The sequence below is a fragment of the Paralichthys olivaceus genome, chromosome 5 (genome assembly GCF_024713975.1).
Source record: "Paralichthys olivaceus isolate ysfri-2021 chromosome 5, ASM2471397v2, whole genome shotgun sequence".
NCBI classification, from domain to species: Eukaryota; Metazoa; Chordata; class Actinopteri; order Pleuronectiformes; family Paralichthyidae; genus Paralichthys; species Paralichthys olivaceus.
In genome coordinates, this window is record NC_091097.1 from 27,957,978 (window position 1) to 27,983,927 (window position 25,950).

The window sequence follows — 25,950 nt, forward strand, 5'->3', positions numbered from 1 at the left end:
TCAAATTCCAACCTGTTCAGCATGTATGTGTTCTGTCCTAACATTGATCACATTCCCGAGAATAATGAATGAAGACGCTCATCACAGGACCTCAGAGGAGACTGGGCGACTAAGTGTTGTGCAGACATCTCTCCAGATGGGGAATTAGCTCAAATGGTAGAGCGCTCGCTTAGCATGCGAGAGGTAGTGGGATCGATGCCCACATTCTCCAGAGAGGGTTCAATATCTTAATTTTACTCTGGTAGAGCAAGTTTGGAAATTCTGTTTGACAAGGTCTTCTTCTAAAATGAGATACAGTACCTGTTTTTGCGTCAGAGAAATGGTGTACCATCCCTCCAGTGAGGCTCAGACAATTGCAGTGTCACCACCAAGGGGGACGGACATTTCTCCTGACAGCACATGTTGGCCTATCACCTTACTTTGACACTCAGTAAACGCAAATTTTTCTTCACTAACTTGTTTCCGATCTGTCATTTCAAGGAGGTAAGACATTCAGAAGAGGTAACTATGTTGAGGGTCCTGGTTAATAGTTTTCTCACTACACGAAACAGCAATACTGCATTTGAGATAATGATCATAATATTCAGTTATTTAGAGTTGACTACGACGAGGATGGGATTCGAACCCACGCGTGCAGAGCACAATGGATTAGCAGTCCATCGCCTTGACCACTCGGCCACCTCGTCCTATTCAGAGCAAATTTATGTCCTGAAAGTCAAACTCTTCCTGTTTTTAAGAGAGTTGTTACAATGGTGACATGTGGCTGTGAACCCAAGTAAAAGAAAAAAAACTATTGCTGAAAAAACATGATTCTAGCCCACGCGTGCAGAGCACAATGGATTAGCAGTTCATTCTTGGGGTACAATTTTGGGATTACAGGACTCTAGCTAATGTTTTCTGGTATTGTACATGTGTACATAGGCCACTGCACTTGCTTGTGTTTCTTGAAGATGTTTCACTTGTCATCCAAGAGGCTTCTTTAGTTCTAACAGACTTGTGGGAGGTTTTGGCTATTTTATCACTCTAGGATCTTCACCTATCCTCAGACTTGTTGTGTTAAACATGCAGGTTGTTTAACCTCACACCAACCAATGGGGTGTTGGAGCTCCTTGAGTACAGGTGTGAATAGCTGATGATACCTGTAAGCCTTTGACCCACCCTGCTATGGTGTGACGCATTAGGGTCACAAGCAATCTCAGGATAGGCAAAGGGCCACAGAGGTGAAATAGCTGAATTCTCCCACTACTATGTTAGAACCTAAAGGAGGATCTAGAAAGATATTGAGTGTGACCTGTTTTCAAGAAACCAAAGCAAGCCTATGCACACTTGTGTGCAGGGGTTTGATACTGACATGTTTTACGTTGAGGTACAAGACAGTGGATGTCACCCACAAAGAGGAACTAACAGTTCAATAGTGGAGAATGTGGGCATCGATCCCACTACCTCTCACATGCAAAGCGAGCACTCTACCATTTGAGCTAATTCCCCTTGGCAAACAGGTCTTCTGTGGCACATCATCAACATCAAATTCCAACCTGTTCAGCATGTATGTGTTCTGTCCTAACATTGATCACATTCCCGAGAATAATGAATGAAGACGCTCATCACAGGACCTCAGAGGAGACTGGGCGACTAAGTGTTGTGCAGACATCTCTCCAGATGGGGAATTAGCTCAAATGGTAGAGCGCTCGCTTAGCATGCGAGAGGTAGTGGGATCGATGCCCACATTCTCCAGAGAAGGTTCAATATCTTAATATTACTCTGGTAGAGCAAGTTTGGAAATTCTGTTTGACAAGGTCTTCTTCTAAAATGAGATACAATACCTGTTTTTACGCCATGGAGTGATATGATTCAGAGAAATGGTGTACCATCCCTCCAGTGAGGCTCAGACAATTGCAGTGTCACCACCAAGGGGGACGGACATTTCTCCTGACAGCACATGTTGGCCTATCACCTTACTTTGACACTCAGTAAACGCTAATTTTTCTTCACTAACTTGTTTCCGGTCTGTCATTTCAAGGAGGTAAGACATTCAGAAGAGGTAACTATGTTGAGGGTCCTGGTTAATAGTTTTCTCACTACACGAAACAGCAATACTGCATTTGAGATAATGATCATAATATTCAGTTATTTAGAGTTGACTACGACGAGGATGGGATTCGAACCCACGCGTGCAGAGCACAATGGATTAGCAGTCCATCGCCTTGACCACTCGGCCACCTCGTCCTATTCAGAGCAAATTTATGTCCTGAAAGTCAAACTCTTCCTGTTTTTAAGAGAGTTGTTACAATGGTGACATGTGGCTGTGAACCCAAGTAAAAGAAAAAAAACTATTGCTGAAAAAACATGATTCTAGCCCACGCGTGCAGAGCACAATGGATTAGCAGTTCATTCTTGGGGTACAATTTTGGGATTACAGGACTCTAGCTAATGTTTTCTGGTATTGTACATGTGTACATAGGCCACTGCACTTGCTTGTGTTTCTTGAAGATGTTTCACTTGTCATCCAAGAGGCTTCTTTAGTTCTAACAGACTTGTGGGAGGTTTTGGCTATTTTATCACTCTATGATCTTCACCTATCCTCAGACTTGTTGTGTTAAACATGCAGGTTGTTTAACCTCACACCAACCAATGGGGTGTTGGAGCTCCTTGAGTACAGGTGTGAATAGCTGATGATACCTGTAAGCCTTTGACCCACCCTGCTATGGTGTGACGCATTAGGGTCACAAGCAATCTCAGGATAGGCAAAGGGCCACAGAGGTGAAATAGCTGAATTCTCCCACTACTATGTTAGAACCTAAAGGAGGATCTAGAAAGATATTGAGTGTGACCTGTTTTCAAGAAACCAAAGCAAGCCTATGCACACTTGTGTGCAGGGGTTTGATACTGACATGTTTTACGTTGAGGTACAAGACAGTGGATGTCACCCACAAAGAGGAACTAACAGTTCAATAGTGGAGAATGTGGGCATCGATCCCACTACCTCTCACATGCAAAGCGAGCACTCTACCATTTGAGCTAATTCCCCATGGCAAACAGGTCTTCTGTGGCACATCATTAACATCAAATTCCAACCTGTTCAGCATGTATGTGTTCTGTCCTAACATTGATCACATTCCCGAGAATAATGAATGAAGACGCTCATCACAGGACCTCAGAGGAGACTGGGCGACTAAGTGTTGTGCAGACATCTCTCCAGATGGGGAATTAGCTCAAATGGTAGAGCGCTCGCTTAGCATGCGAGAGGTAGTGGGATCGATGCCCACATTCTCCAGAGAGGGTTCAATATCTTAATTTTACTCTGGTAGAGCAAGTTTGGAAATTCTGTTTGACAAGGTCTTCTTCTAAAATGAGATACAGTACCTGTTTTTGCGCCATGTTTTTGCGTCAGAGAAATGGTGTACCATCCCTCCAGTGAGGCTCAGACAATTGCAGTGTCACCACCAAGGGGGACGGACATTTCTCCTGACAGCACATGTTGGCCTATCACCTTACTTTGACACTCAGTAAACGCTAATTTTTCTTCACTAACTTGTTTCCGGTCTGTCATTTCAAGGAGGTAAGACATTCAGAAGAGGTAACTATGTTGAGGGTCCTGGTTAATAGTTTTCTCACTACACGAAACAGCAATACTGCATTTGAGATAATGATCATAATATTCAGTTATTTAGAGTTGACTACGACGAGATTCGAACCCACACGTGCAGAGCACAATGGATTAGCAGTCCATCGCCTTGACCACTCGGCCACCTCGTCCTATTCAGAGCAAATTTATGTCCTGAAAGTCAAACTCTTCCTGTTTTTAAGAGAGTTGTTACAATGGTGACATGTGGCTGTGAACCCAAGTAAAAGAAAAAAAACTATTGCTGAAAAACATGATTCTAGCCCACGCGTGCAGAGCACAATGGATTAGCAGTTCATTCTTGGGGTACAATTTTGGGATTACAGGACTCTAGCTAATGTTTTCTGGTATTGTACATGTGTACATAGGCCACTGCACTTGCTTGTGTTTCTTGAAGATGTTTCACTTGTCATCCAAGAGGCTTCTTTAGTTCTAACAGACTTGTGGGAGGTTTTGGCTATTTTATCACTCTAGGATCTTCACCTATCCTCAGACTTGTTGTGTTAAACATGCAGGTTGTTTAACCTCACACCAACCAATGGGGTGTTGGAGCTCCTTGAGTACAGGTGTGAATAGCTGATGATACCTGTAAGCCTTTGACCCACCCTGCTATGGTGTGACGCATTAGGGTCACAAGCAATCTCAGGATAGGCAAAGGGCCACAGAGGTGAAATAGCTGAATTCTCCCACTACTATGTTAGAACCTAAAGGAGGATCTAGAAAGAGAAGTGACCTGTTTTCAAGAAACCAAAGCAAGCCTATGCACACTTGTGTGCAGGGGTTTGATACTGACATGTTTTACGTTGAGGTACAAGACAGTGGATGTCACCCACAAAGAGGAACTAACAGTTCAATAGTGGAGAATGTGGGCATCGATCCCACTACCTCTCACATGCAAAGCGAGCGCTCTACCATTTGAGCTAATTCCCCATGGCAAACAGGTCTTCTGTGGCACATCATTAACATCAAATTCCAACCTGTTCAGCATGTATGTGTTCTGTCCTAACATTGATCACATTCCCGAGAATAATGAATGAAGACGCTCATCACAGGACCTCAGAGGAGACTGGGCGACTAAGTGTTGTGCAGACATCTCTCCAGATGGGGAATTAGCTCAAATGGTAGAGCGCTCGCTTAGCATGCGAGAGGTAGTGGGATCGATGCCCACATTCTCCAGAGAGGGTTCAATATCTTAATTTTACTCTGGTAGAGCAAGTTTGGAAATTCCGTTTGACAAGGTCTTCTTCTAAAATGAGATACAGTACCTGTTTTTGCGCCATAGAGTGATATGATTCAGAGAAATGGTGTACCATCCCTCCAGTGAGGCTCAGACAATTGCAGTGTCACCACCAAGGGGGACGGACATTTCTTCTGACAGCACATGTTGGCCTATCACCTTACTTTGACACTGAGTAAACGCAAATTTTTCTTCACTAACTTGTTTCCGGTCTGTCATTTCAAGGAGGTAAGACATTCAGAAGAGGTAACTATGTTGAGGGTCCTGGTTAATAGTTTTCTCACTACACGAAACAGCAATACTGCATTTGAGATAATGATCATAATATTCAGTTATTTAGAGTTGACTACGACGAGATTCGAACCCACACGTGCAGAGCACAATGGATTAGCAGTCCATCGCCTTGACCACTCGGCCACCTCGTCCTATTCAGAGCAAATTTATGTCCTGAAAGTCAAACTCTTCCTGTTTTTAAGAGAGTTGTTACAATGGTGACATGTGGCTGTGAACCCAAGTAAAAGAAAAAAAACTATTGCTGAAAAACATGATTCTAGCCCACGCGTGCAGAGCACAATGGATTAGCAGTTCATTCTTGGGGTACAATTTTGGGATTACAGGACTCTAGCTAATGTTTTCTGGTATTGTACATGTGTACATAGGCCACTGCACTTGCTTGTGTTTCTTGAAGATGTTTCACTTGTCATCCAAGAGGCTTCTTTAGTTCTAACAGACTTGTGGGAGGTTTTGGCTATTTTATCACTCTAGGATCTTCACCTATCCTCAGACTTGTTGTGTTAAACATGCAGGTTGTTTAACCTCACACCAACCAATGGGGTGTTGGAGCTCCTTGAGTACAGGTGTGAATAGCTGATGATACCTGTAAGCCTTTGACCCACCCTGCTATGGTGTGACGCAGTAGGGTCACAAGCAATCTCAGGATAGGCAAAGGGCCACAGAGGTGAAATAGCTGAATTCTCCCACTACTATGTTAGAACCTAAAGGAGGATCTAGAAAGAGAAGTGACCTGTTTTCAAGAAACCAAAGCAAGCCTATGCACACTTGTGTGCAGGGGTTTGATACTGACATGTTTTACGTTGAGGTACAAGACAGTGGATGTCACCCACAAAGAGGAACTAACAGTTCAATAGTGGAGAATGTGGGCATCGATCCCACTACCTCTCACATGCGAAGCGAGCACTCTACCATTTGAGCTAATTCCCCTTGGCAAACAGGTCTTCTGTGGCACATCATTAACATCAAATTCCAACCTGTTCAGCATGTATGTGTTCTGTCCTAACATTGATCACATTCCCGAGAATAATGAATGAAGACGCTCATCACAGGACCTCAGAGGAGACTGGCAGACTAAGTGTTGTGCAGACATCTCTCCAGATGGGGAATTAGCTCAAATGGTAGAGCGCTCGCTTAGCATGCGAGAGGTAGTGGGATCGATGCCCACATTCTCCAGAGAAGGTTCAATATCTTAATATTACTCTGGTAGAGCAAGTTTGGAAATTCTGTTTGACAAGGTCTTCTTCTAAAATGAGATACAATACCTGTTTTTGCGCCATGGAGTGATATGATTCAGAGAAATGGTGTACCATCCCTCCAGTGAGGCTCAGACAATTGCAGTGTCACCACCAAGGGGGACGGACATTTCTCCTGACAGCACATGTTGGCCTATCACCTTACTTTGACACTCAGTAAACGCTAATTTTTCTTCACTAACTTGTTTCCGGTCTGTCATTTCAAGGAGGTAAGACATTCAGAAGAGGTAACTATGTTGAGGGTCCTGGTTAATAGTTTTCTCACTACACGAAACAGCAATACTGCATTTGAGATAATGATCATAATATTCAGTTATTTAGAGTTGACTACGACGAGGATGGGATTCGAACCCACGCATGCAGAGCACAATGGATTAGCAGTCCATCGCCTTGACCACTCGGCCACCTCGTCCTATTCAGAGCAAATTTATGTCCTGAAAGTCAAACTCTTCCTGTTTTTAAGAGAGTTGTTACAATGGTGACATGTGGCTGTGAACCCAAGTAAAAGAAAAAAAACTATTGCTGAAAAAACATGATTCTAGCCCACGCGTGCAGAGCACAATGGATTAGCAGTTCATTCTTGGGGTACAATTTTGGGATTACAGGACTCTAGCTAATGTTTTCTGGTATTGTACATGTGTACATAGGCCACTGCACTTGCTTGTGTTTCTTGAAGATGTTTCACTTGTCATCCAAGAGGCTTCTTTAGTTCTTACAGACTTGTGGGAGGTTTTGGCTATTTTATCACTCTAGGATCTTCACCTATCCTCAGACTTGTTGTGTTAAACATGCAGGTTGTTTAACCTCACTCCAACCAATGGGGTGTTGGAGCTCCTTGAGTACAGGTGTGAATAGCTGATGATACCTGTAAGCCTTTGACCCACCCTGCTATGGTGTGACGCATTAGGGTCACAAGCAATCTCAGGATAGGCAAAGGGCCACAGAGGTGAAATAGCTGAATTCTCCCACTACTATGTTAGAACCTAAAGGAGGATCTAGAAAGAGAAGTGACCTGTTTTCAAGAAACCAAAGCAAGCCTATGCACACTTGTGTGCAGGGGTTTGATACTGACATGTTTTACGTTGAGGTACAAGACAGTGGATGTCACCCACAAAGAGGAACTAACAGTTCAATAGTGGAGAATTTGGGCATCGATCCCACTACCTCTCACATGCAAAGCGAGCGCTCTACCATTTGAGCTAATTCCCCATGGCAAACAGGTCTTCTGTGGCACATCATTAACATCAAATTCCAACCTGTTCAGCATGTATGTGTTCTGTCCTAACATTGATCACATTCCCGAGAATAATGAATGAAGACGCTCATCACAGGACCTCAGAGGAGACTGGGCGACTAAGTGTTGTGCAGACATCTCTCCAGATGGGGAATTAGCTCAAATGGTAGAGCGCTCGCTTAGCATGCGAGAGGTAGTGGGATCGATGCCCACATTCTCCAGAGAAGGTTCATTATCTTAATTTTACTCTGGTAGAGCAAGTTTGGAAATTCTGTTTGACAAGGTCTTCTTCTAAAATGAGATACAATACCTGTTTTTGCGCCATGGAGTGATATGATTCAGAGAAATGGTGTACCATCCCTCCAGTGAGGCTCAGACAATTGCAGTGTCACCACCAAGGGGGACGGACATTTCTCCTGACAGCACATGTTGGCCTATCACCTTACTTTGACACTCAGTAAACGCTAATTTTTCTTCACTAACTTGTTTCCGATCTGTCATTTCAAGGAGGTAAGACATTCAGAAGAGGTAACTATGTTGAGGGTCCTGGTTAATAGTTTTCTCACTACACGAAACAGCAATACTGCATTTGAGATAATGATCATAATATTCAGTTATTTAGAGTTGACTACGACGAGATTCGAACCCACACGTGCAGAGCACAATGGATTAGCAGTCCATCGCCTTGACCACTCGGCCACCTCGTCCTATTCACAGCAAATTTATGTCCTGAAAGTCAAACTCTTCCTGTTTTTAAGAGAGTTGTTACAATGGTGACATGTGGCTGTGAACCCAAGTAAAAGAAAAAAAACTATTGCTGAAAAACATGATTCTAGCCCACGCGTGCAGAGCACAATGGATTAGCAGTTCATTCTTGGGGTACAATTTTGGGATTACAGGACTCTAGCTAATGTTTTCTGGTATTGTACATGTGTACATAGGCCACTGCACTTGCTTGTGTTTCTTGAAGATGTTTCACTTGTCATCCAAGAGGCTTCTTTAGTTCTAACAGACTTGTGGGAGGTTTTGGCTATTTTATCACTCTAGGATCTTCACCTATCCTCAGACTTGTTGTGTTAAACATGCAGGTTGTTTAACCTCACACCAACCAATGGGGTGTTGGAGCTCCTTGAGTACAGGTGTGAATAGCTGATGATACCTGTAAGCCTTTGACCCACCCTGCTATGGTGTGACGCATTAGGGTCACAAGCAATCTCAGGATAGGCAAAGGGCCACAGAGGTGAAATAGCTGAATTCTCCTAGTACTATGTTAGAACCTAAAGGAGGATCTAGAAAGAGAAGTGACCTGTTTTCAAGAAACCAAAGCAAGCCTATGCACACTTGTGTGCAGGGGTTTGATACTGACATGTTTTACGTTGAGGTACAAGACAGTGGATGTCACCCACAAAGAGGAACTAACAGTTCAATAGTGGAGAATGTGGGCATCGATCCCACTACCTCTCACATGCGAAGCGAGCACTCTACCATTTGAGCTAATTCCCCTTGGCAAACAGGTCTTCTGTGGCACATCATCAACATCAAATTCCAACCTGTACAGCATGTATGTGTTCTGTCCTAACATTGATCACATTCCCGAGAATAATGAATGAAGACGCTCATCACAGGACCTCAGAGGAGACTGGGCGACTAAGTGTTGTGCAGACATCTCTCCAGATGGGGAATTAGCTCAAATGGTAGAGTGCTCGCTTAGCATGCGAGAGGTAGTGGGATCGATGCCCACATTCTCCAGAGAAGGTTCAATATCTTAATATTACTCTGGTAGAGCAAGTTTGGAAATTCTGTTTGACAAGGTCTTCTTCTAAAATGAGATACAATACCTGTTTTTACGCCATGGAGTGATATGATTCAGAGAAATGGTGTACCATCCCTCCAGTGAGGCTCAGACAATTGCAGTGTCACCACCAAGGGGGACGGACATTTCTCCTGACAGCACATGTTGGCCTATCACCTTACTTTGACACTCAGTAAACGCTAATTTTTCTTCACTAACTTGTTTCCGGTCTGTCATTTCAAGGAGGTAAGACATTCAGAAGAGGTAACTATGTTGAGGGTCCTGGTTAATAGTTTTCTCACTACACGAAACAGCAATACTGCATTTGAGATAATGATCATAATATTCAGTTATTTAGAGTTGACTACGACGAGGATGGGATTCGAACCCACGCGTGCAGAGCACAATGGATTAGCAGTCCATCGCCTTGACCACTCGGCCACCTCGTCCTATTCAGAGCAAATTTATGTCCTGAAAGTCAAACTCTTCCTGTTTTTAAGAGAGTTGTTACAATGGTGACATGTGGCTGTGAACCCAAGTAAAAGAAAAAAAACTATTGCTGAAAAACATGATTCTAGCCCACGCGTGCAGAGCACAATGGATTAGCAGTTCATTCTTGGGGTACAATTTTGGGATTACAGGACTCTAGCTAATGTTTTCTGGTATTGTACATGTGTACATAGGCCACTGCACTTGCTTGTGTTTCTTGAAGATGTTTCACTTGTCATCCAAGAGGCTTCTTTAGTTCTAACAGACTTGTGGGAGGTTTTGGCTATTTTATCACTCTAGGATCTTCACCTATCCTCAGACTTGTTGTGTTAAACATGCAGGTTGTTTAACCTCACACCAACCAATGGGGTGTTGGAGCGCCTTGAGTACAGGTGTGAATAGCTGATGATACCTGTAAGCCTTTGACCCACCCTGCTATGGTGTGACGCATTAGGGTCACAAGCAATCTCAGGATAGGCAAAGGGCCACAGAGGTGAAATAGCTGAATTCTCCCACTACTATGTTAGAACCTAAAGGAGGATCTAGAAAGAGAAGTGACCTGTTTTCAAGAAACCAAAGCAAGCCTATGCACACTTGTGTGCAGGGGTTTGATACTGACATGTTTTACGTTGAGGTACAAGACAGTGGATGTCACCCACAAAGAGGAACTAACAGTTCAATAGTGGAGAATGTGGGCATCGATCCCACTACCTCTCACATGCGAAGCGAGCACTCTACCATTTGAGCTAATTCCCCTTGGCAAACAGGTCTTCTGTGGCACATCATCAACATCAAATTCCAACCTGTTCAGCATGTATGTGTTCTGTCCTAACATTGATCACATTCCCGAGAATAATGAATGAAGACGCTCATCACAGGACCTCAGAGGAGACTGGGCGACTAAGTGTTGTGCAGACATCTCTCCAGATGGGGAATTAGCTCAAATGGTAGAGCGCTCGCTTAGCATGCGAGAGGTAGTGGGATCGATGCCCACATTCTCCAGAGAAGGTTCAATATCTTAATATTACTCTGGTAGAGCAAGTTTGGAAATTCTGTTTGACAAGGTCTTCTTCTAAAATGAGATACAATACCTGTTTTTGCGCCATGGAGTGATATGATTCAGAGAAATGGTGTACCATCCCTCCAGTGAGGCTCAGACAATTGCAGTGTCACCACCAAGGGGGACGGACATTTCTCCTGACAGCACATGTTGGCCTATCACCTTACTTTGACACTCAGTAAACGCTAATTTTTCTTCACTAACTTGTTTCCGGTCTGTCATTTCAAGGAGGTAAGACATTCAGAAGAGGTAACTATGTTGAGGGTCCTGGTTAATAGTTTTCTCACTACACGAAACAGCAATACTGCATTTGAGATAATGATCATAATATTCAGTTATTTAGAGTTGACTACGACGAGGATGGGATTCGAACCCACGCGTGCAGAGCACAATGGATTAGCAGTCCATCGCCTTGACCACTCGGCCACCTCGTCCTATTCAGAGCAAATTTATGTCCTGAAAGTCAAACTCTTCCTGTTTTTAAGAGAGTTGTTACAATGGTGACATGTGGCTGTGAACCCAAGTAAAAGAAAAAAAACTATTGCTGAAAAACATGATTCTAGCCCACGCGTGCAGAGCACAATGGATTAGCAGTTCATTCTTGGGGTACAATTTTGGGATTACAGGACTCTAGCTAATGTTTTCTGGTATTGTACATGTGTACATAGGCCACTGCACTTGCTTGTGTTTCTTGAAGATGTTTCACTTGTCATCCAAGAGGCTTCTTTAGTTCTAACAGACTTGTGGGAGGTTTTGGCTATTTTATCACTCTAGGATCTTCACCTATCCTCAGACTTGTTGTGTTAAACATGCAGGTTGTTTAACCTCACACCAACCAATGGGGTGTTGGAGCTCCTTGAGTACAGGTGTGAATAGCTGATGATACCTGTAAGCCTTTGACCCACCCTGCTATGGTGTGACGCATTAGGGTCACAAGCAATCTCAGGATAGGCAAAGGGCCACAGAGGTGAAATAGCTGAATTCTCCCACTACTATGTTAGAACCTAAAGGAGGATCTAGAAAGAGAAGTGACCTGTTTTCAAGAAACCAAAGCAAGCCTATGCACACTTGTGTGCAGGGGTTTGATACTGACATGTTTTACGTTGAGGTACAAGACAGTGGATGTCACCCACAAAGAGGAACTAACAGTTCAATAGTGGAGAATGTGGGCATCGATCCCACTACCTCTCACATGCAAAGCGAGCGCTCTACCATTTGAGCTAATTCCCCATGGCAAACAGGTCTTCTGTGGCACATCATTAACATCAAATTCCAACCTGTTCAGCATGTATGTGTTCTGTCCTAACATTGATCACATTCCCGAGAATAATGAATGAAGACGCTCATCACAGGACCTCAGAGGAGACTGGGCGACTAAGTGTTGTGCAGACATCTCTCCAGATGGGGAATTAGCTCAAATGGTAGAGCGCTCGCTTAGCATGCGAGAGGTAGTGGGATCGATGCCCACATTCTCCAGAGAGGGTTCAATATCTTAATTTTACTCTGGTAGAGCAAGTTTGGAAATTCTGTTTGACAAGGTCTTCTTCTAAAATGAGATACAATACCTGTTTTTGCGCCATGGAGTGATATGATTCAGAGAAATGGTGTACCATCCCTCCAGTGAGGCTCAGACAATTGCAGTGTCACCACCAAGGGGGACGGACATTTCTCCTGACAGCACATGTTGGCCTATCACCTTACTTTGACACTCAGTAAACGCAAATTTTTCTTCACTAACTTGTTTCCGGTCTGTCATTTCAAGGAGGTAAGACATTCAGAAGAGGTAACTATGTTGAGGGTCCTGGTTAATAGTTTTCTCACTACACGAAACAGCAATACTGCATTTGAGATAATGATCATAATATTCAGTTATTTAGAGTTGACTACGACGAGGATGGGATTCGAACCCACGCGTGCAGAGCACAATGGATTAGCAGTCCATCGCCTTGACCACTCGGCCACCTCGTCCTATTCAGAGCAAATTTATGTCCTGAAAGTCAAACTCTTCCTGTTTTTAAGAGAGTTGTTACAATGGTGACATGTGGCTGTGAACCCAAGTAAAAGAAAAAAAACTATTGCTGAAAAAACATGATTCTAGCCCACGCGTGCAGAGCACAATGGATTAGCAGTTCATTCTTGGGGTACAATTTTGGGATTACAGGACTCTAGCTAATGTTTTCTGGTATTGTACATGTGTACATAGGCCACTGCACCTACTTGTGTTTCTTGAAGATGTTTCACTTGTCATCCAAGAGGCTTCTTTAGTTCTAACAGACTTGTGGGAGGTTTTGGCTATTTTATCACTCTAGGATCTTCACCTATCCTCAGACTTGTTGTGTTAAACATGCAGGTTGTTTAACCTCACACCAACCAATGGGGTGTTGGAGCTCCTTGAGTACAGGTGTGAATAGCTGATGATACCTGTAAGCCTTTGACCCACCCTGCTATGGTGTGACGCATTAGGGTCACAAGCAATCTCAGGATAGGCAAAGGGCCACAGAGGTGAAATAGCTGAATTCTCCCACTACTATGTTAGAACCTAAAGGAGGATCTAGAAAGATATTGAGTGTGACCTGTTTTCAAGAAACCAAAGCAAGCCTATGCACACTTGTGTGCAGGGGTTTGATACTGACATGTTTTACGTTGAGGTACAAGACAGTGGATGTCACCCACAAAGAGGAACTAACAGTTCAATAGTGGAGAATGTGGGCATCGATCCCACTACCTCTCACATGCAAAGCGAGCACTCTACCATTTGAGCTAATTCCCCATGGCAAACAGGTCTTCTGTGGCACATCATCAACATCAAATTCCAACCTGTTCAGCATGTATGTGTTCTGTCCTAACATTGATCACATTCCCGAGAATAATGAATGAAGACGCTCATCACAGGACCTCAGAGGAGACTGGGCGACTAAGTGTTGTGCAGACATCTCTCCAGATGGGGAATTAGCTCAAATGGTAGAGCGCTCGCTTAGCATGCGAGAGGTAGTGGGATCGATGCCCACATTCTCCAGAGAGGGTTCAATATCTTAATTTTACTCTGGTAGAGCAAGTTTGGAAATTCTGTTTGACAAGGTCTTCTTCTAAAATGAGATACAGTACCTGTTTTTGCGCCATGTTTTTGCGTCAGAGAAATGGTGTACCATCCCTCCAGTGAGGCTCAGACAATTGCAGTGTCACCACCAAGGGGGACGGACATTTCTCCTGACAGCACATGTTGGCCTATCACCTTACTTTGACACTCAGTAAACGCTAATTTTTCTTCACTAACTTGTTTCCGATCTGTCATTTCAAGGAGGTAAGACATTCAGAAGAGGTAACTATGTTGAGGGTCCTGGTTAATAGTTTTCTCACTACACGAAACAGCAATACTGCATTTGAGATAATGATCATAATATTCAGTTATTTAGAGTTGACTACGACGAGATTCGAACCCACACGTGCAGAGCACAATGGATTAGCAGTCCATCGCCTTGACCACTCGGCCACCTCGTCCTATTCAGAGCAAATTTATGTCCTGAAAGTCAAACTCTTCCTGTTTTTAAGAGAGTTGTTACAATGGTGACATGTGGCTGTGAACCCAAGTAAAAGAAAAAAAAACTATTGCTGAAAAAACATGATTCTAGCCCACGCGTGCAGAGCACAATGGATTAGCAGATCATTCTTGGGGTACAATTTTGGGATTACAGGACTCTAGCTAATGTTTTCTGGTATTGTACATGTGTACATAGGCCACTGCACTTGCTTGTGTTTCTTGAAGATGTTTCACTTGTCATCCAAGAGGCTTCTTTAGTTCTAACAGACTTGTGGGAGGTTTTGGCTATTTTATCACTCTAGGATCTTCACCTATCCTCAGACTTGTTGTGTTAAACATGCAGGTTGTTTAACCTCACACCAACCAATGGGGTGTTGGAGCTCCTAGAGTACAGGTGTGAATAGCTGATGATACCTGTAAGCCTTTGACCCACCCTGCTATGGTGTGACGCATTAGGGTCACAAGCAATCTCAGGATAGGCAAAGGGCCACAGAGGTGAAATAGCTGAATTCTCCCACTACTATGTTAGAACCTAAAGGAGGATCTAGAAAGAGAAGTGACCTGTTTTCAAGAAACCAAAGCAAGCCTATGCACACTTGTGTGCAGGGGTTTGATACTGACATGTTTTACGTTGAGGTACAAGACAGTGGATGTCACCCACAAAGAGGAACTAACAGTTCAATAGTGGAGAATGTGGGCATCGATCCCACTACCTCTCACATGCAAAGCGAGCGCTCTACCATTTGAGCTAATTCCCCATGGCAAACAGGTCTTCTGTGGCACATCATTAACATCAAATTCCAACCTGTTCAGCATGTATGTGTTCTGTCCTAACATTGATCACATTCCCGAGAATAATGAATGAAGACGCTCATCACAGGACCTCAGAGGAGACTGGGCGACTAAGTGTTGTGCGGACATCTCTCCAGATGGGGAATTAGCTCAAATGGTAGAGCGCTCGCTTAGCATGCGAGAGGTAGTGGGATCGATGCCCACATTCTCCAGAGAGGGTTCAATATCTTAATTTTACTCTGGTAGAGCAAGTTTGGAAATTCCGTTTGACAAGGTCTTCTTCTAAAATGAGATACAATACCTGTTTTTGCGCCATGGAGTGATATGATTCAGAGAAATGGTGTACCATCCCTCCAGTGAGGCTCAGACAATTGCAGTGTCACCACCAAGGGGGACGGACATTTCTCCTGACAGCACATGTTGGCCTATCACCTTACTTTGACACTCAGTAAACGCTAATTTTTCTTCACTAACTTGTTTCCGGTCTGTCATTTCAAGGAGGTAAGACATTCAGAAGAGGTAACTATGTTGAGGGTCCTGGTTAATAGTTTTCTCACTACACGAAACAGCAATACTGCATTTGAGATAATGATCATAATATTCAGTTATTTAGAGTTGACTACGACGAGGATGGGATTCGAACCCACGCGTGCAGAGCACAATGGATTAGCAGTCCATCGCCTTGACCACTCGGCCACCTCGTCCTATTCAGAGCAAATTTATGTCCTGAAAGTCAAACTCTTCCTGTTTTTAAGAGAGTTGTTACAATGGTGACATGTGGCTGTGAACCCAAGTAAAAGAAAAAAAACTATTGCTGAAAAAACATGATTCTAGCCCACGCGTGCAGAGCACAATGGATTAGCAGTTCATTCTTGGGGTACAATTTTGGGATTACAGGACTCTAGCTAATGTTTTCTGGTATTGTACATGTGTACATAGGCCACTGCACCTACTTGTGTTTCTTGAAGATGTTTCACTTGTCATCCAAGAGGCTTCTTTAGTTCTAACAGACTTGTGGGAGGTTTTGGCTATTTTATCACTCTAGGATCTTCACCTATCCTCAGACTTGTTGTGTTAAACATGCAGGTTGTTTAACCTCACACCAACCAATGGGGTGTTGGAGCTCCTTGAGTACAGGTGTGAATAGCTGATGATACCTGTAAGCCTTTGACCCACCCTGCTATGGTGTGACGCATTAGGGTCACAAGCAATCTCAGGATAGGCAAAGGGCCACAGAGGTGAAATAGCTGAATTCTCCCACTACTATGTTAGAACCTAAAGGAGGATCTAGAAAGATATTGAGTGTGACCTGTTTTCAAGAAACCAAAGCAAGCCTATGCACACTTGTGTGCAGGGGTTTGATACTGACATGTTTTACGTTGAGGTACAAGACAGTGGATGTCACCCACAAAGAGGAACTAACAGTTCAATAGTGGAGAATGTGGGCATCGATCCCACTACCTCTCACATGCAAAGCGAGCACTCTACCATTTGAGCTAATTCCCCATGGCAAACAGGTCTTCTGTGGCACATCATCAACATCAAATTCCAACCTGTTCAGCATGTATGTGTTCTGTCCTAACATTGATCACATTCCCGAGAATAATGAATGAAGACGCTCATCACAGGACCTCAGAGGAGACTGGGCGACTAAGTGTTGTGCAGACATCTCTCCAGATGGGGAATTAGCTCAAATGGTAGAGCGCTCGCTTAGCATGCGAGAGGTAGTGGGATCGATGCCCACATTCTCCAGAGAGGGTTCAATATCTTAATTTTACTCTGGTAGAGCAAGTTTGGAAATTCCGTTTGACAAGGTCTTCTTCTAAAATGAGATACAGTACCTGTTTTTGCGCCATGTTTTTGCGTCAGAGAAATGGTGTACCATCCCTCCAGTGAGGCTCAGACAATTGCAGTGTCACCACCAAGGGGGACGGACATTTCTCCTGACAGCACATGTTGGCCTATCACCTTACTTTGACACTCAGTAAACGCTAATTTTTCTTCACTAACTTGTTTCCGGTCTGTCATTTCAAGGAGGTAAGACATTCAGAAGAGGTAACTATGTTGAGGGTCCTGGTTAATAGTTTTCTCACTACACGAAACAGCAATACTGCATTTGAGATAATGATCATAATATTCAGTTATTTAGAGTTGACTACGACGAGATTCAAACCCACACGTGCAGAGCACAATGGATTAGCAGTCCATCGCCTTGACCACTCGGCCACCTCGTCCTATTCAGAGCAAATTTATGTCCTGAAAGTCAAACTCTTCCTGTTTTTAAGAGAGTTGTTACAATGGTGACATGTGGCTGTGAACCCAAGTAAAAGAAAAAAAACTATTGCTGAAAAACATGATTCTAGCCCACGCGTGCAGAGCACAATGGATTAGCAGTTCATTCTTGGGGTACAATTTTGGGATTACAGGACTCTAGCTAATGTTTTCTGGTATTGTACATGTGTACATAGGCCACTGCACTTGCTTGTGTTTCTTGAAGATGTTTCACTTGTCATCCAAGAGGCTTCTTTAGTTCTAACAGACTTGTGGGAGGTTTTGGCTATTTTATCACTCTAGGATCTTCACCTATCCTCAGACTTGTTGTGTTAAACATGCAGGTTGTTTAACCTCACACCAACCAATGGGGTGTTGGAGCTCCTTGAGTACAGGTGTGAATAGCTGATGATACCTGTAAGCCTTTGACCCACCCTGCTATGGTGTGACGCATTAGGGTCACAAGCAATCTCAGGATAGGCAAAGGGCCACAGAGGTGAAATAGCTGAATTCTCCCACTACTATGTTAGAACCTAAAGGAGGATCTAGAAAGAGAAGTGACCTGTTTTCAAGAAACCAAAGCAAGCCTATGCACACTTGTGTGCAGGGGTTTGATACTGACATGTTTTACGTTGAGGTACAAGACAGTGGATGTCACCCACAAAGAGGAACTAACAGTTCAATAGTGGAGAATGTGGGCATCGATCCCACTACCTCTCACATGCGAAGCGAGCACTCTACCATTTGAGCTAATTCCCCTTGGCAAACAGGTCTTCTGTTGCACATCATCAACATCAAATTCCAACCTGTTCAGCATGTATGTGTTCTGTCCTAACATTGATCACATTCCCGAGAATAATGAATGAAGACGCTCATCACAGGACCTCAGAGGAGACTGGGCGACTAAGTGTTGTGCAGACATCTCTCCAGATGGGGAATTAGCTCAAATGGTAGAGCGCTCGCTGCGCAAAGGAAGGGGTCTGATCTTCTCGCTCTCGCGCACACGCGGAAAACACGGGGAAATATAGATTAAAGAAGAAACAGTGACATTTTTCACTCCAACTATATTCAGGCGACAATCCTGGGCTTTGTGGAAGATTTTGAGTTGTATGTTAATCGAGTCACCCGCCGTGAGCTGGAGTCGAACATCGGACCTGCCGGACGGACCTGAAGGAAGTTACAGAGTGCAGTTTCTGACTAGTGACTAGTAATGTTTATCTCTATGGTTATAAATGTCATAATAATAAAGTGAGCCCTCAAATACTGATGCCTTTGCAAAGTTTGTTTGTTTGTTTCAGTTAATATAATGATAATAACAATAAAATGTGCCTTCAAAGACTATGGGACAATATGGACCTTTTTTGATGATGCACACACTGAGTGAGAATGTTGGTACAATCAGATTTAATGTACCTGAACACAAGATGTAAAATAAACAAGTACTGAAATGAACACACGCGCGCACACACACACACACACACACACACACACACACACACACACACACACACTCACTCACTCACTCACCAGGAAAACACAGGATGTAAAATAAACAAGTATTGAACATGCAGGCACATACACACACGCACACTTCAGAAAAACTATATACATAAGCACACAAAATAAAATATACACAATATATACAATCTACAATATATACAATCTATACAAGCAAAACATAGCTAGCCACTTATTTTGCTGCTCTCTGTTCTGCCAACCACTCTTCCAGAGATTTGCCCGGTGAGGCACGTGCACAGTATGTGGCACTGCCATGGCGACTATGCCCAAATTCCTGAATCTTTGGTTGCCCACACTGGCTACAGGTGTTGTAGGTGACTTTTCTGGTGTATTTCCGCTTGTGGACTCCACTCTCCTCCTCAAGAGCCCGCCGGGTCCGGTTCCTCTTTGTGTACCGGGACACAGGAGGAGCAGGAGCAGGAGCAGGAGCAGGAACAAGCGGAGCTGGGCCTGCACTGGAGGTTGAGGGACCAGGAGCTGCCAGTACCATTGACACAGTCTTGTCTGGGTTCAGGGTGGAAGTCCCTAACTGATCCGACATGGGCTGTGCAGTGGCTGGTGCTGTGGGGGCAGGTGTGACGGGGTGCTCCCTGGTGGCAGAAGCAGCAGCGGGTTGTCGGCCTGGCCGCAGAACAGGAGCCTGTCCTGCCAGATTCGGCAGGAGGACAAATTTGTGTTGTGGGCCAGATGTGGGAGGAAGGAGCTCCAGTTTCTCCTTAGGTGGTGGAAGCTGAGTAGGCGTGACAGGAATCTGGTTGATTGGAGCCACTCCCTGAGAAAGGACACTCAATTCTTGTTCTTTCTGCCGCCGTTGAAACCTGAGAGAAGATCATTTGTGTTAGATCATTAGTATTAGTCAGAGAATTATTCAGTCAATTTGAGGTAAATAATGTGCCTGACCTACCACTGAATGAGTGTCCTCTGATTTATCTCAAAGAGCTGGATCATTGTCTCTGCCATAACCCTTGGACTGTTGAGCACCAAGTCCCGGATGTGGTGGTAATGGCAGAGAATTTTTGTCCATCTGGGGGTGGAAACTCCAGCCTTTCTGGTGGTTGTTTTGTGTAAAGTGCACAGCCTTACACAAATGGCCTCAACCAAGCGGCTGGTGCTGGGCCACTGAGCGGGTCCCCCAGGATGTCCAATCAGGCAGCGCTTGACACTCTCCACGCCCGGCGTGACTCCAGACCGCTTAGGAGCCTTAAAGCGGCCACTTGTCAAGCGCGGCTGATGACGAGGCTGGTAGTCGACCCGCTCCTTGTCGCCATCAGGGAGAGCTGTCCACAGCTGGATGATCTGGGTCACCTGCAGCTCAGTGAGGTAAGAAGCCTCACGGAGACCCACCAGGTAACCAGCGAGATCCTGGACTTTGTCCCACCCAGCGATCCCGTCCGGTCCAATGACTTCTCCCTAATAAATACATTGATTAATAGCAATATATGTTAAATTAAATGTCATTGAGATTGGATTGAAATAGCCATTAAAGTGTCTTACCTGAGCCTCGTCGGACATATTGGTGTCAACAGGTGATGCAGGGGCCTGAGGTTGAGAGGCCTGAGTACTCGTCTCCAGACCACGGCAGGGGTCATCCTCATACAGCACAGGAACTGTGATGTCCTCCATGGCCTGTTCTTCAAACCCCTCATCATGTGCATCCTCATCATTGACTTCCTCCACCAGCCTGTCTTCCTCCTCTGAGTTCTGGAGCACTGGAGTCAGTGTTTTGCCGGTCTGGCTGTACAAGTACTCCATTCCCAGCAATTCACCTAAAAACCAAAACAGGAAAAAAAAGTATTCTTAATATACTATAATAATATATATAATATAATAATATAATATAATAATCATAATAATTTAATACATTAAAGGTTCAATTGATTAATAAATAGTTGTATTAAAGAACAAATTAATTAAGGTGTTCTTTTTCATGTTGAATGGGGGATAATTTCTTGCCTGTGTATGCTCCAGGGGTGCGATAGTGCTCATCCCAGGCTCTTCCCAGCAACTTTTGGCTGAGCTGGTCCACTGCCTCACTCAGAGCACTGCCATAACAGCGTATGGAAGGTGCTCCTTTTAAGGCATTCTCCATCCGGTCATCGTTCCAGCGCATCAGCCCTTCAACAAGATACGCCTGGAAATGCGCGTCACTGGCACTGGTTCCTGAAGGTTAAATAAACAAAGAAGCGTTTGTCACACAAGATATTCACTACATATGTGATGCTATGAAGTATCTGTAACATGTAATAGAATTATGCTTAAAAATAGCTGTCACTACAACCAGATATTGAGAGAAAATAGGTATTATACTAGTATCCCATATGCAATACCTGGAATAAATCTGTTCAGGTGGAGGTGAAAGGACTCCAGGGAGGTAGAGCCACGGGCACACCTGTAACAAGGCAGCTCCACACCGCCTTTCTTCAGGGTGCCTGTCTTGGTGTACAGTGGGAAGTCCTCGGGGTCCTGGATACAGCCCACGTGTTTCTGCTGCTCCTGCCATATCTGCTGGATCCGTTCGTGGTCCAGCAGAGGAACGCCCAGAGTGTCCTTCCCACTTGCACTGTCAACCAGACTGATCAATGACCCGATCAGTCTGGTGGTCTCCTCCACCCCTCTGGTCCTCCTCCTGCAGTGCAGCGCCAACTCCCTCCGGGTAATGCGAGTGGCCAGTGCCTCCTCCGAGATGTGGCCAATCCTCTTTGCTGCCAGCTCGCCCTCCTTGGCACGGCGCAGAGCAGCCACATCCTCCGGATCCCACCCGAAAATGCACGTGGACAGACGTGCCATAAAAATGCCATACAGGGGATGAGCCTCTGTTGTGACACCTGCAGCAAACCGGCGCATGAAATGCCAGATGTCAAGGCGCACCTGAAGCTCGTCCCACTCTGCAAACATGGCCTTCACCCGACAAGGGCCATGCTGGCTGCAACAGTCTCTGTCCACATACATGATTTTTGGTGGCGCCTCTCCTGCCTCCCTGTACCGCCTCACTAGGCCAGCTGCCATAGGGTCCAGTGCTTGTCCCTCGCCGGCTGTCAGGACCGAGACAAGAACCTGACCGTACTCATTCCCCACATTGGTGCACCAGGCAGCTGTACCTGCAGCCGCACCGGCAAGTTTCTTTGTCACCTATATAGAAAAGATAAGAGTTTAAAAACTGTGTTCATCATGTATGCACTCAAAATGCTGGATATAAACAGGGCTGTGATACCTTTTTTGTGGAGTCCATCTTGAGGACAGAGCCAAAGACGGAGGTTATTTTGGCCTTCACCTCATGAAGTCGCCCAAGAACATCTCTGGCATACACGGCCAACAGCCACTTAGGCTTGGGAAGGGCAGGTAAGAGGGGAGGCTCAGGTAATGCAGGGGGGCGCACAACAGTGGACCTTGCGAACGGTTCACAAGCTGTGAGGTACTGCAGGACACGCTGCATCCACGCCTCACTGTGCTGTTCCTGCAGCTTTTTGTACAGCTGAGTCACACTGTTGCCCATTGTCCTCTCCCTCATCATCCTCAGCACCCGGGCGTCACATGAGTATCTAAGGAGAGGAAAGAGTGTAATGTATAAAAAAATAACACAAATAAAAGCACCTAATAATGGTTGACATTCATTATGAATTACCTGTATGTAAGCAACGCTGGAAACTGGCTGCGGTGACCCATATCCAGCTGGCCTAGGATATCCTCGGACCAAGCAGGATACTTTTTGGAGCAGCGTTTGCACTCCAGGTACTCAGTGGCAAGGTCATACCACCCGTCTATGTCCAACACCTTGCGCACTGTTCTGTACAGCCCTGCTGCTGTAAGTCTGTGCTTGCCACAGGCTGGACGAAGACAGACGAGGGGATACTGCCACATCTTGTGGGGCATCCACAGGAACAACGGCCGACAGAAGAAGTGGTCAGGCGAAGCGGGAGGCTGGGTGTACATGAGGAGGGGCTGAGGAGGATGCCACCAAAGCTTTAGCTGGGCCACTAGCTCTGGCTTGCCGGTTCGTGGGTTGGCCTTGAACAGTGTCTGCCGAATCCACTCCTGCTGGAAAGGCGGAAGCTGACTCTTCCAGTGACTGGGAAGCTCGGCTGGTGGCTGATGGGGAGGTATCGCTGCTGGAGGGGGAGCGGCACTGACCTCTAGCTCCACAGTGGTTGCGAGAGCTAATGAAGGAGAAATTAAGCAAACAGGCAGCAAAACAATACAAGGTTAACTGCTGCGTTTGATAGTAATATGCCATAAATGCAGCTCACAAACAGGCACAGTGCAGAAATACTACAAGTGTTAAGAAGCAAAGAACCCAGTGTACACTTTTTGATGCAAGGAGTATGGAGTAAATACAGCTGTGTTTAAAAGGAAACAACCTTAAAATCAAAAGTAGCAATGTAATGGAATAAAGGAAAATTATGCAAAATGAATTCAGTAGTATTAATGATGCCCACAGATATGAAACATGCACACAGACACAGTGATGACTGCTGTTCTAATCATTAGAACAATGAATGTCCACCGTGTGAGTGTGAGTGAGAGGAGCATTCAGCGTTATTGTGAAAAATGGCATGAAAATTCCTGTGATTGTTTTAGAGCACATGGGTGAACGAAATTAAGCTGAAGTGAGCAGAGTTAAGCAAAAACCCACAAAAAACACAGAGACCTTTGTATATCCTTAAGGTTTTGAAGAAGAGCACTCAAAGAATGCATCTCGGTTGATGTGATTTAATTCTGTATTGTGGAGAAAAATAGATTTAAAACGTAGAAATCTTCCACAAAATAATACTTGTTAGTGTTGTCACTAAACATTGTCACAATATTTGCATTTATGTCATCTGCCACACCTGTATTTAGTTGTGCTTCACATTGCGATGCAGCAGATACCAGTTCCTCATCATCATCCTCAGCAGGGCCTGGAGAACAAATATTAAAGCTATTAGACCTACTGTTAACAATACACAGAGACAAAGTATGCAAGATGGTGCATACTTACCAGAAAGGAAAAGCTGCCGTTGAGCCACGTGTTTGGTCAGGGGTTTTGAATGTGCAGGTAAGGTGCACCGTGGTGCTGGAGCTGGAAAAAAGTGGACAAGTCTGTGTAGTTAGGTAAAATGGTAAAGCTATGTATGTAGAACTGCTGTAGGGGAAATTCAAAAGTCACACTCCTACTCACAAGGTTTAACTGGTGGCATAAGCTTTTTCACCAGCTGTGCGGGAGACAGATGTTTGCCACGCGCCAGCAGCGCTTTCACAGGGGAGGGCTTCCATGCGCCAGCAGGTCGGGCTGCAGATGGAGCTGCAGAGGTGCTGGAGGCTGCAGATGGAGCTGTAGAGGTGCTGGAGGCTGCAGATGGAGCTGCAGAGGCGCTGGAGGCTGCAGAGGCGCTGGAGGCTGCAGATGTTTGTCTCTTCAAGACATATGCCTTGAAAAGGGCCATGTTGGTGTTGGGCCGGGCATTTGCTGTGACCATGTACCTGATGAGGGCCTGGGCCTCCTTGCTCTGGTCTTCGTAAACCTCCTTCATGGAGCGGCCCTGAAATTGTCCAAACTCCACCATCAAACAGCCCTGGTCTCCAGTTTCCCGAGCCTTAGCCTGCATTTCCTGCTTCTTCCCAAATTTCTCCAGTTCCTGGGTGAACTCTCTGATGCCAGACGTGTATTGCAGGAGCAGCTGTTTGTTCTCAGAGAGGGGGTTTGAATGCTCTTTGTCCCTTGAAATGCTCTGCACTAAATATAGTGCATAGCCAAGGCTGTTCTCTAGGAGCCATCTAAATCTCCGGCCCTGGTACTTGCCAAACTGAAGTTTGCAGTGAGCCAGTATTAAAAACATGTCAGTTGGGTCTCCACCATGACCCCTGACAAAAGAACTGGCCTCTGCCAGCACCTCCTCTCTGGGTTTGGCCCTCCCAGACTCAACACCTTCACAGTTCTTCGCCTCCTCCGACGGCGCCATGACCAGTCTGGTTGACCTGGCTGAGTCACGGCGAAAAACTGGATAGGCGTACATTTTTTCTGAATGAAAAAAGAGAAAAATACGGTCAATACTTATACGTCTTTCCTGGCACTACTCCAGCTATAGTACAACAGCGCTTCGCTCACAATTCACACGTAATTATCGCGTATCAGGCGATATTTGTAACTTTTTATATTTTACAGATCTTACTGTTTACTTCCAATAACAGAGTAAAACACGACTCACCTTAGCGGGCGCGGATGAATGGAATACAGCGGGAGCTCAGGACGCAAAACACAATTTTTCTGAATGAAAATGAGAAAAAGACAGTCAATACTTATACGTCTTTCCTGGCACTGCTCCAGCTGTAGTACAACAGCGCTTCGCTCATAATTCACACGTAATTATCGCGTAACAAAGTAAAACACGACTCACCTTGAACACGGCGGAAATCGATAGCAGCGGGGGAACAGGCGCCGAAAAGTAAGATACAGCGGTAGCACAGGACGCAAAACACTATCTTTCTGAATGAAAATGAGAAAAAGACAGTCAATACTTATACGTCTTTCCTGGCACTACTCCGGCTTTAGTACAACAGCGTAACAGCGTAACAAAGTAAAACACGACTTACCTTCAACACGGCGGATATCGAAGGGAGCGGGAGAACAGGCACCGATAACTATGACCCACAGAGGGAGGAACGTGATTGGTCAAAAGTAAGCCCACAGAGGGAGGAGCGTGATTGGTCAAAAGTAAGCCCAAGAGGAGGAACGTGATTGGTCAAAAAGTAAGCCCAAAGTAAACCCTCACTGGGCTTACTTTGGCGGAATAGACGGGATACACCAGGCGCAAGCGAGAGGTAGTGGGATCGATGCCCACATTCTCCAGAGAAGGTTCAATATCTAAATTTTACT

General features: G+C 44.9%; 2 protein-coding genes and 23 non-coding genes across 25 annotated transcripts in view; 13 read left to right on the plus strand and 12 right to left on the minus strand.

Moving 5' to 3' along the window:
• The window catches only part of LOC109642464 (G2/M phase-specific E3 ubiquitin-protein ligase), a 333,983-nt gene that overhangs the window by 165,314 nt on the left and 142,719 nt on the right, over positions 1 to 25,950 (plus strand). The gene's annotated exons all lie outside the window — the stretch shown is intronic.
• On the plus strand, positions 139 to 211 carry trnaa-agc (transfer RNA alanine (anticodon AGC)). The gene has a single exon. It is a non-coding gene; the product is annotated as a tRNA-Ala (tRNA).
• On the minus strand, positions 605 to 686 carry trnas-gcu (transfer RNA serine (anticodon GCU)). Its single transcript has one exon. It is a non-coding gene; the product is annotated as a tRNA-Ser (tRNA).
• Positions 1,662 to 1,734, plus strand: trnaa-agc (transfer RNA alanine (anticodon AGC)). Its single transcript has one exon. It is a non-coding gene; the product is annotated as a tRNA-Ala (tRNA).
• On the minus strand, positions 2,145 to 2,226 carry trnas-gcu (transfer RNA serine (anticodon GCU)). Its single transcript has one exon. It is a non-coding gene; the product is annotated as a tRNA-Ser (tRNA).
• trnaa-agc (transfer RNA alanine (anticodon AGC)) lies at positions 3,202 to 3,274 on the plus strand. Its single transcript has one exon. It is a non-coding gene; the product is annotated as a tRNA-Ala (tRNA).
• trnas-gcu (transfer RNA serine (anticodon GCU)) lies at positions 3,675 to 3,756 on the minus strand. Its single transcript has one exon. It is a non-coding gene; the product is annotated as a tRNA-Ser (tRNA).
• trnaa-agc (transfer RNA alanine (anticodon AGC)) lies at positions 4,726 to 4,798 on the plus strand. The gene has a single exon. It is a non-coding gene; the product is annotated as a tRNA-Ala (tRNA).
• trnas-gcu (transfer RNA serine (anticodon GCU)) lies at positions 5,203 to 5,284 on the minus strand. Its single transcript has one exon. It is a non-coding gene; the product is annotated as a tRNA-Ser (tRNA).
• trnaa-agc (transfer RNA alanine (anticodon AGC)) lies at positions 6,254 to 6,326 on the plus strand. Its single transcript has one exon. It is a non-coding gene; the product is annotated as a tRNA-Ala (tRNA).
• Positions 6,737 to 6,818, minus strand: trnas-gcu (transfer RNA serine (anticodon GCU)). Its single transcript has one exon. It is a non-coding gene; the product is annotated as a tRNA-Ser (tRNA).
• On the plus strand, positions 7,789 to 7,861 carry trnaa-agc (transfer RNA alanine (anticodon AGC)). The gene has a single exon. It is a non-coding gene; the product is annotated as a tRNA-Ala (tRNA).
• trnas-gcu (transfer RNA serine (anticodon GCU)) lies at positions 8,266 to 8,347 on the minus strand. The gene has a single exon. It is a non-coding gene; the product is annotated as a tRNA-Ser (tRNA).
• Positions 9,317 to 9,389, plus strand: trnaa-agc (transfer RNA alanine (anticodon AGC)). Its single transcript has one exon. It is a non-coding gene; the product is annotated as a tRNA-Ala (tRNA).
• Positions 9,800 to 9,881, minus strand: trnas-gcu (transfer RNA serine (anticodon GCU)). Its single transcript has one exon. It is a non-coding gene; the product is annotated as a tRNA-Ser (tRNA).
• On the plus strand, positions 10,851 to 10,923 carry trnaa-agc (transfer RNA alanine (anticodon AGC)). The gene has a single exon. It is a non-coding gene; the product is annotated as a tRNA-Ala (tRNA).
• trnas-gcu (transfer RNA serine (anticodon GCU)) lies at positions 11,334 to 11,415 on the minus strand. Its single transcript has one exon. It is a non-coding gene; the product is annotated as a tRNA-Ser (tRNA).
• trnaa-agc (transfer RNA alanine (anticodon AGC)) lies at positions 12,385 to 12,457 on the plus strand. Its single transcript has one exon. It is a non-coding gene; the product is annotated as a tRNA-Ala (tRNA).
• On the minus strand, positions 12,868 to 12,949 carry trnas-gcu (transfer RNA serine (anticodon GCU)). Its single transcript has one exon. It is a non-coding gene; the product is annotated as a tRNA-Ser (tRNA).
• On the plus strand, positions 13,925 to 13,997 carry trnaa-agc (transfer RNA alanine (anticodon AGC)). The gene has a single exon. It is a non-coding gene; the product is annotated as a tRNA-Ala (tRNA).
• Positions 14,398 to 14,479, minus strand: trnas-gcu (transfer RNA serine (anticodon GCU)). The gene has a single exon. It is a non-coding gene; the product is annotated as a tRNA-Ser (tRNA).
• On the plus strand, positions 15,451 to 15,523 carry trnaa-agc (transfer RNA alanine (anticodon AGC)). Its single transcript has one exon. It is a non-coding gene; the product is annotated as a tRNA-Ala (tRNA).
• Positions 15,934 to 16,015, minus strand: trnas-gcu (transfer RNA serine (anticodon GCU)). Its single transcript has one exon. It is a non-coding gene; the product is annotated as a tRNA-Ser (tRNA).
• trnaa-agc (transfer RNA alanine (anticodon AGC)) lies at positions 16,991 to 17,063 on the plus strand. The gene has a single exon. It is a non-coding gene; the product is annotated as a tRNA-Ala (tRNA).
• On the minus strand, positions 18,970 to 25,917 carry LOC138407772 (uncharacterized). The gene is made up of 11 exons (XM_069525233.1): positions 25,856 to 25,917; positions 25,472 to 25,560; positions 24,256 to 25,095; positions 24,076 to 24,156; positions 22,723 to 23,254; positions 22,312 to 22,639; positions 21,428 to 22,229; positions 21,054 to 21,260; positions 20,595 to 20,866; positions 20,005 to 20,510; positions 18,970 to 19,918 (listed from the first exon to the last, which is right to left on the minus strand). Exons 1-11 carry the CDS (start codon positions 25,915 to 25,917, stop codon positions 19,273 to 19,275), a joined length of 4,365 nt encoding a protein of 1,454 aa, XP_069381334.1. The 3' UTR covers positions 18,970 to 19,272.

Coding starts and splice junctions, on each gene's coding strand:
- LOC138407772 (XM_069525233.1), bottom strand. CDS start 25,917: ATGTGGGCATCGATCCCACTACCTCTCGCTTGCGCCTGGTGTATCCCG. Junction 25,096..25,471: donor CGATTTCCGCCGTGTTCAAG/GTGAGTCGTGTT, acceptor TTTTTCATTCAG/AAAAAATGTACGCCTATCCA. Junction 20,867..21,053: donor CACCCCTGGAGCATACACAG/GCAAGAAATTAT, acceptor TTTGGTTTTTAG/GTGAATTGCTGGGAATGGAG.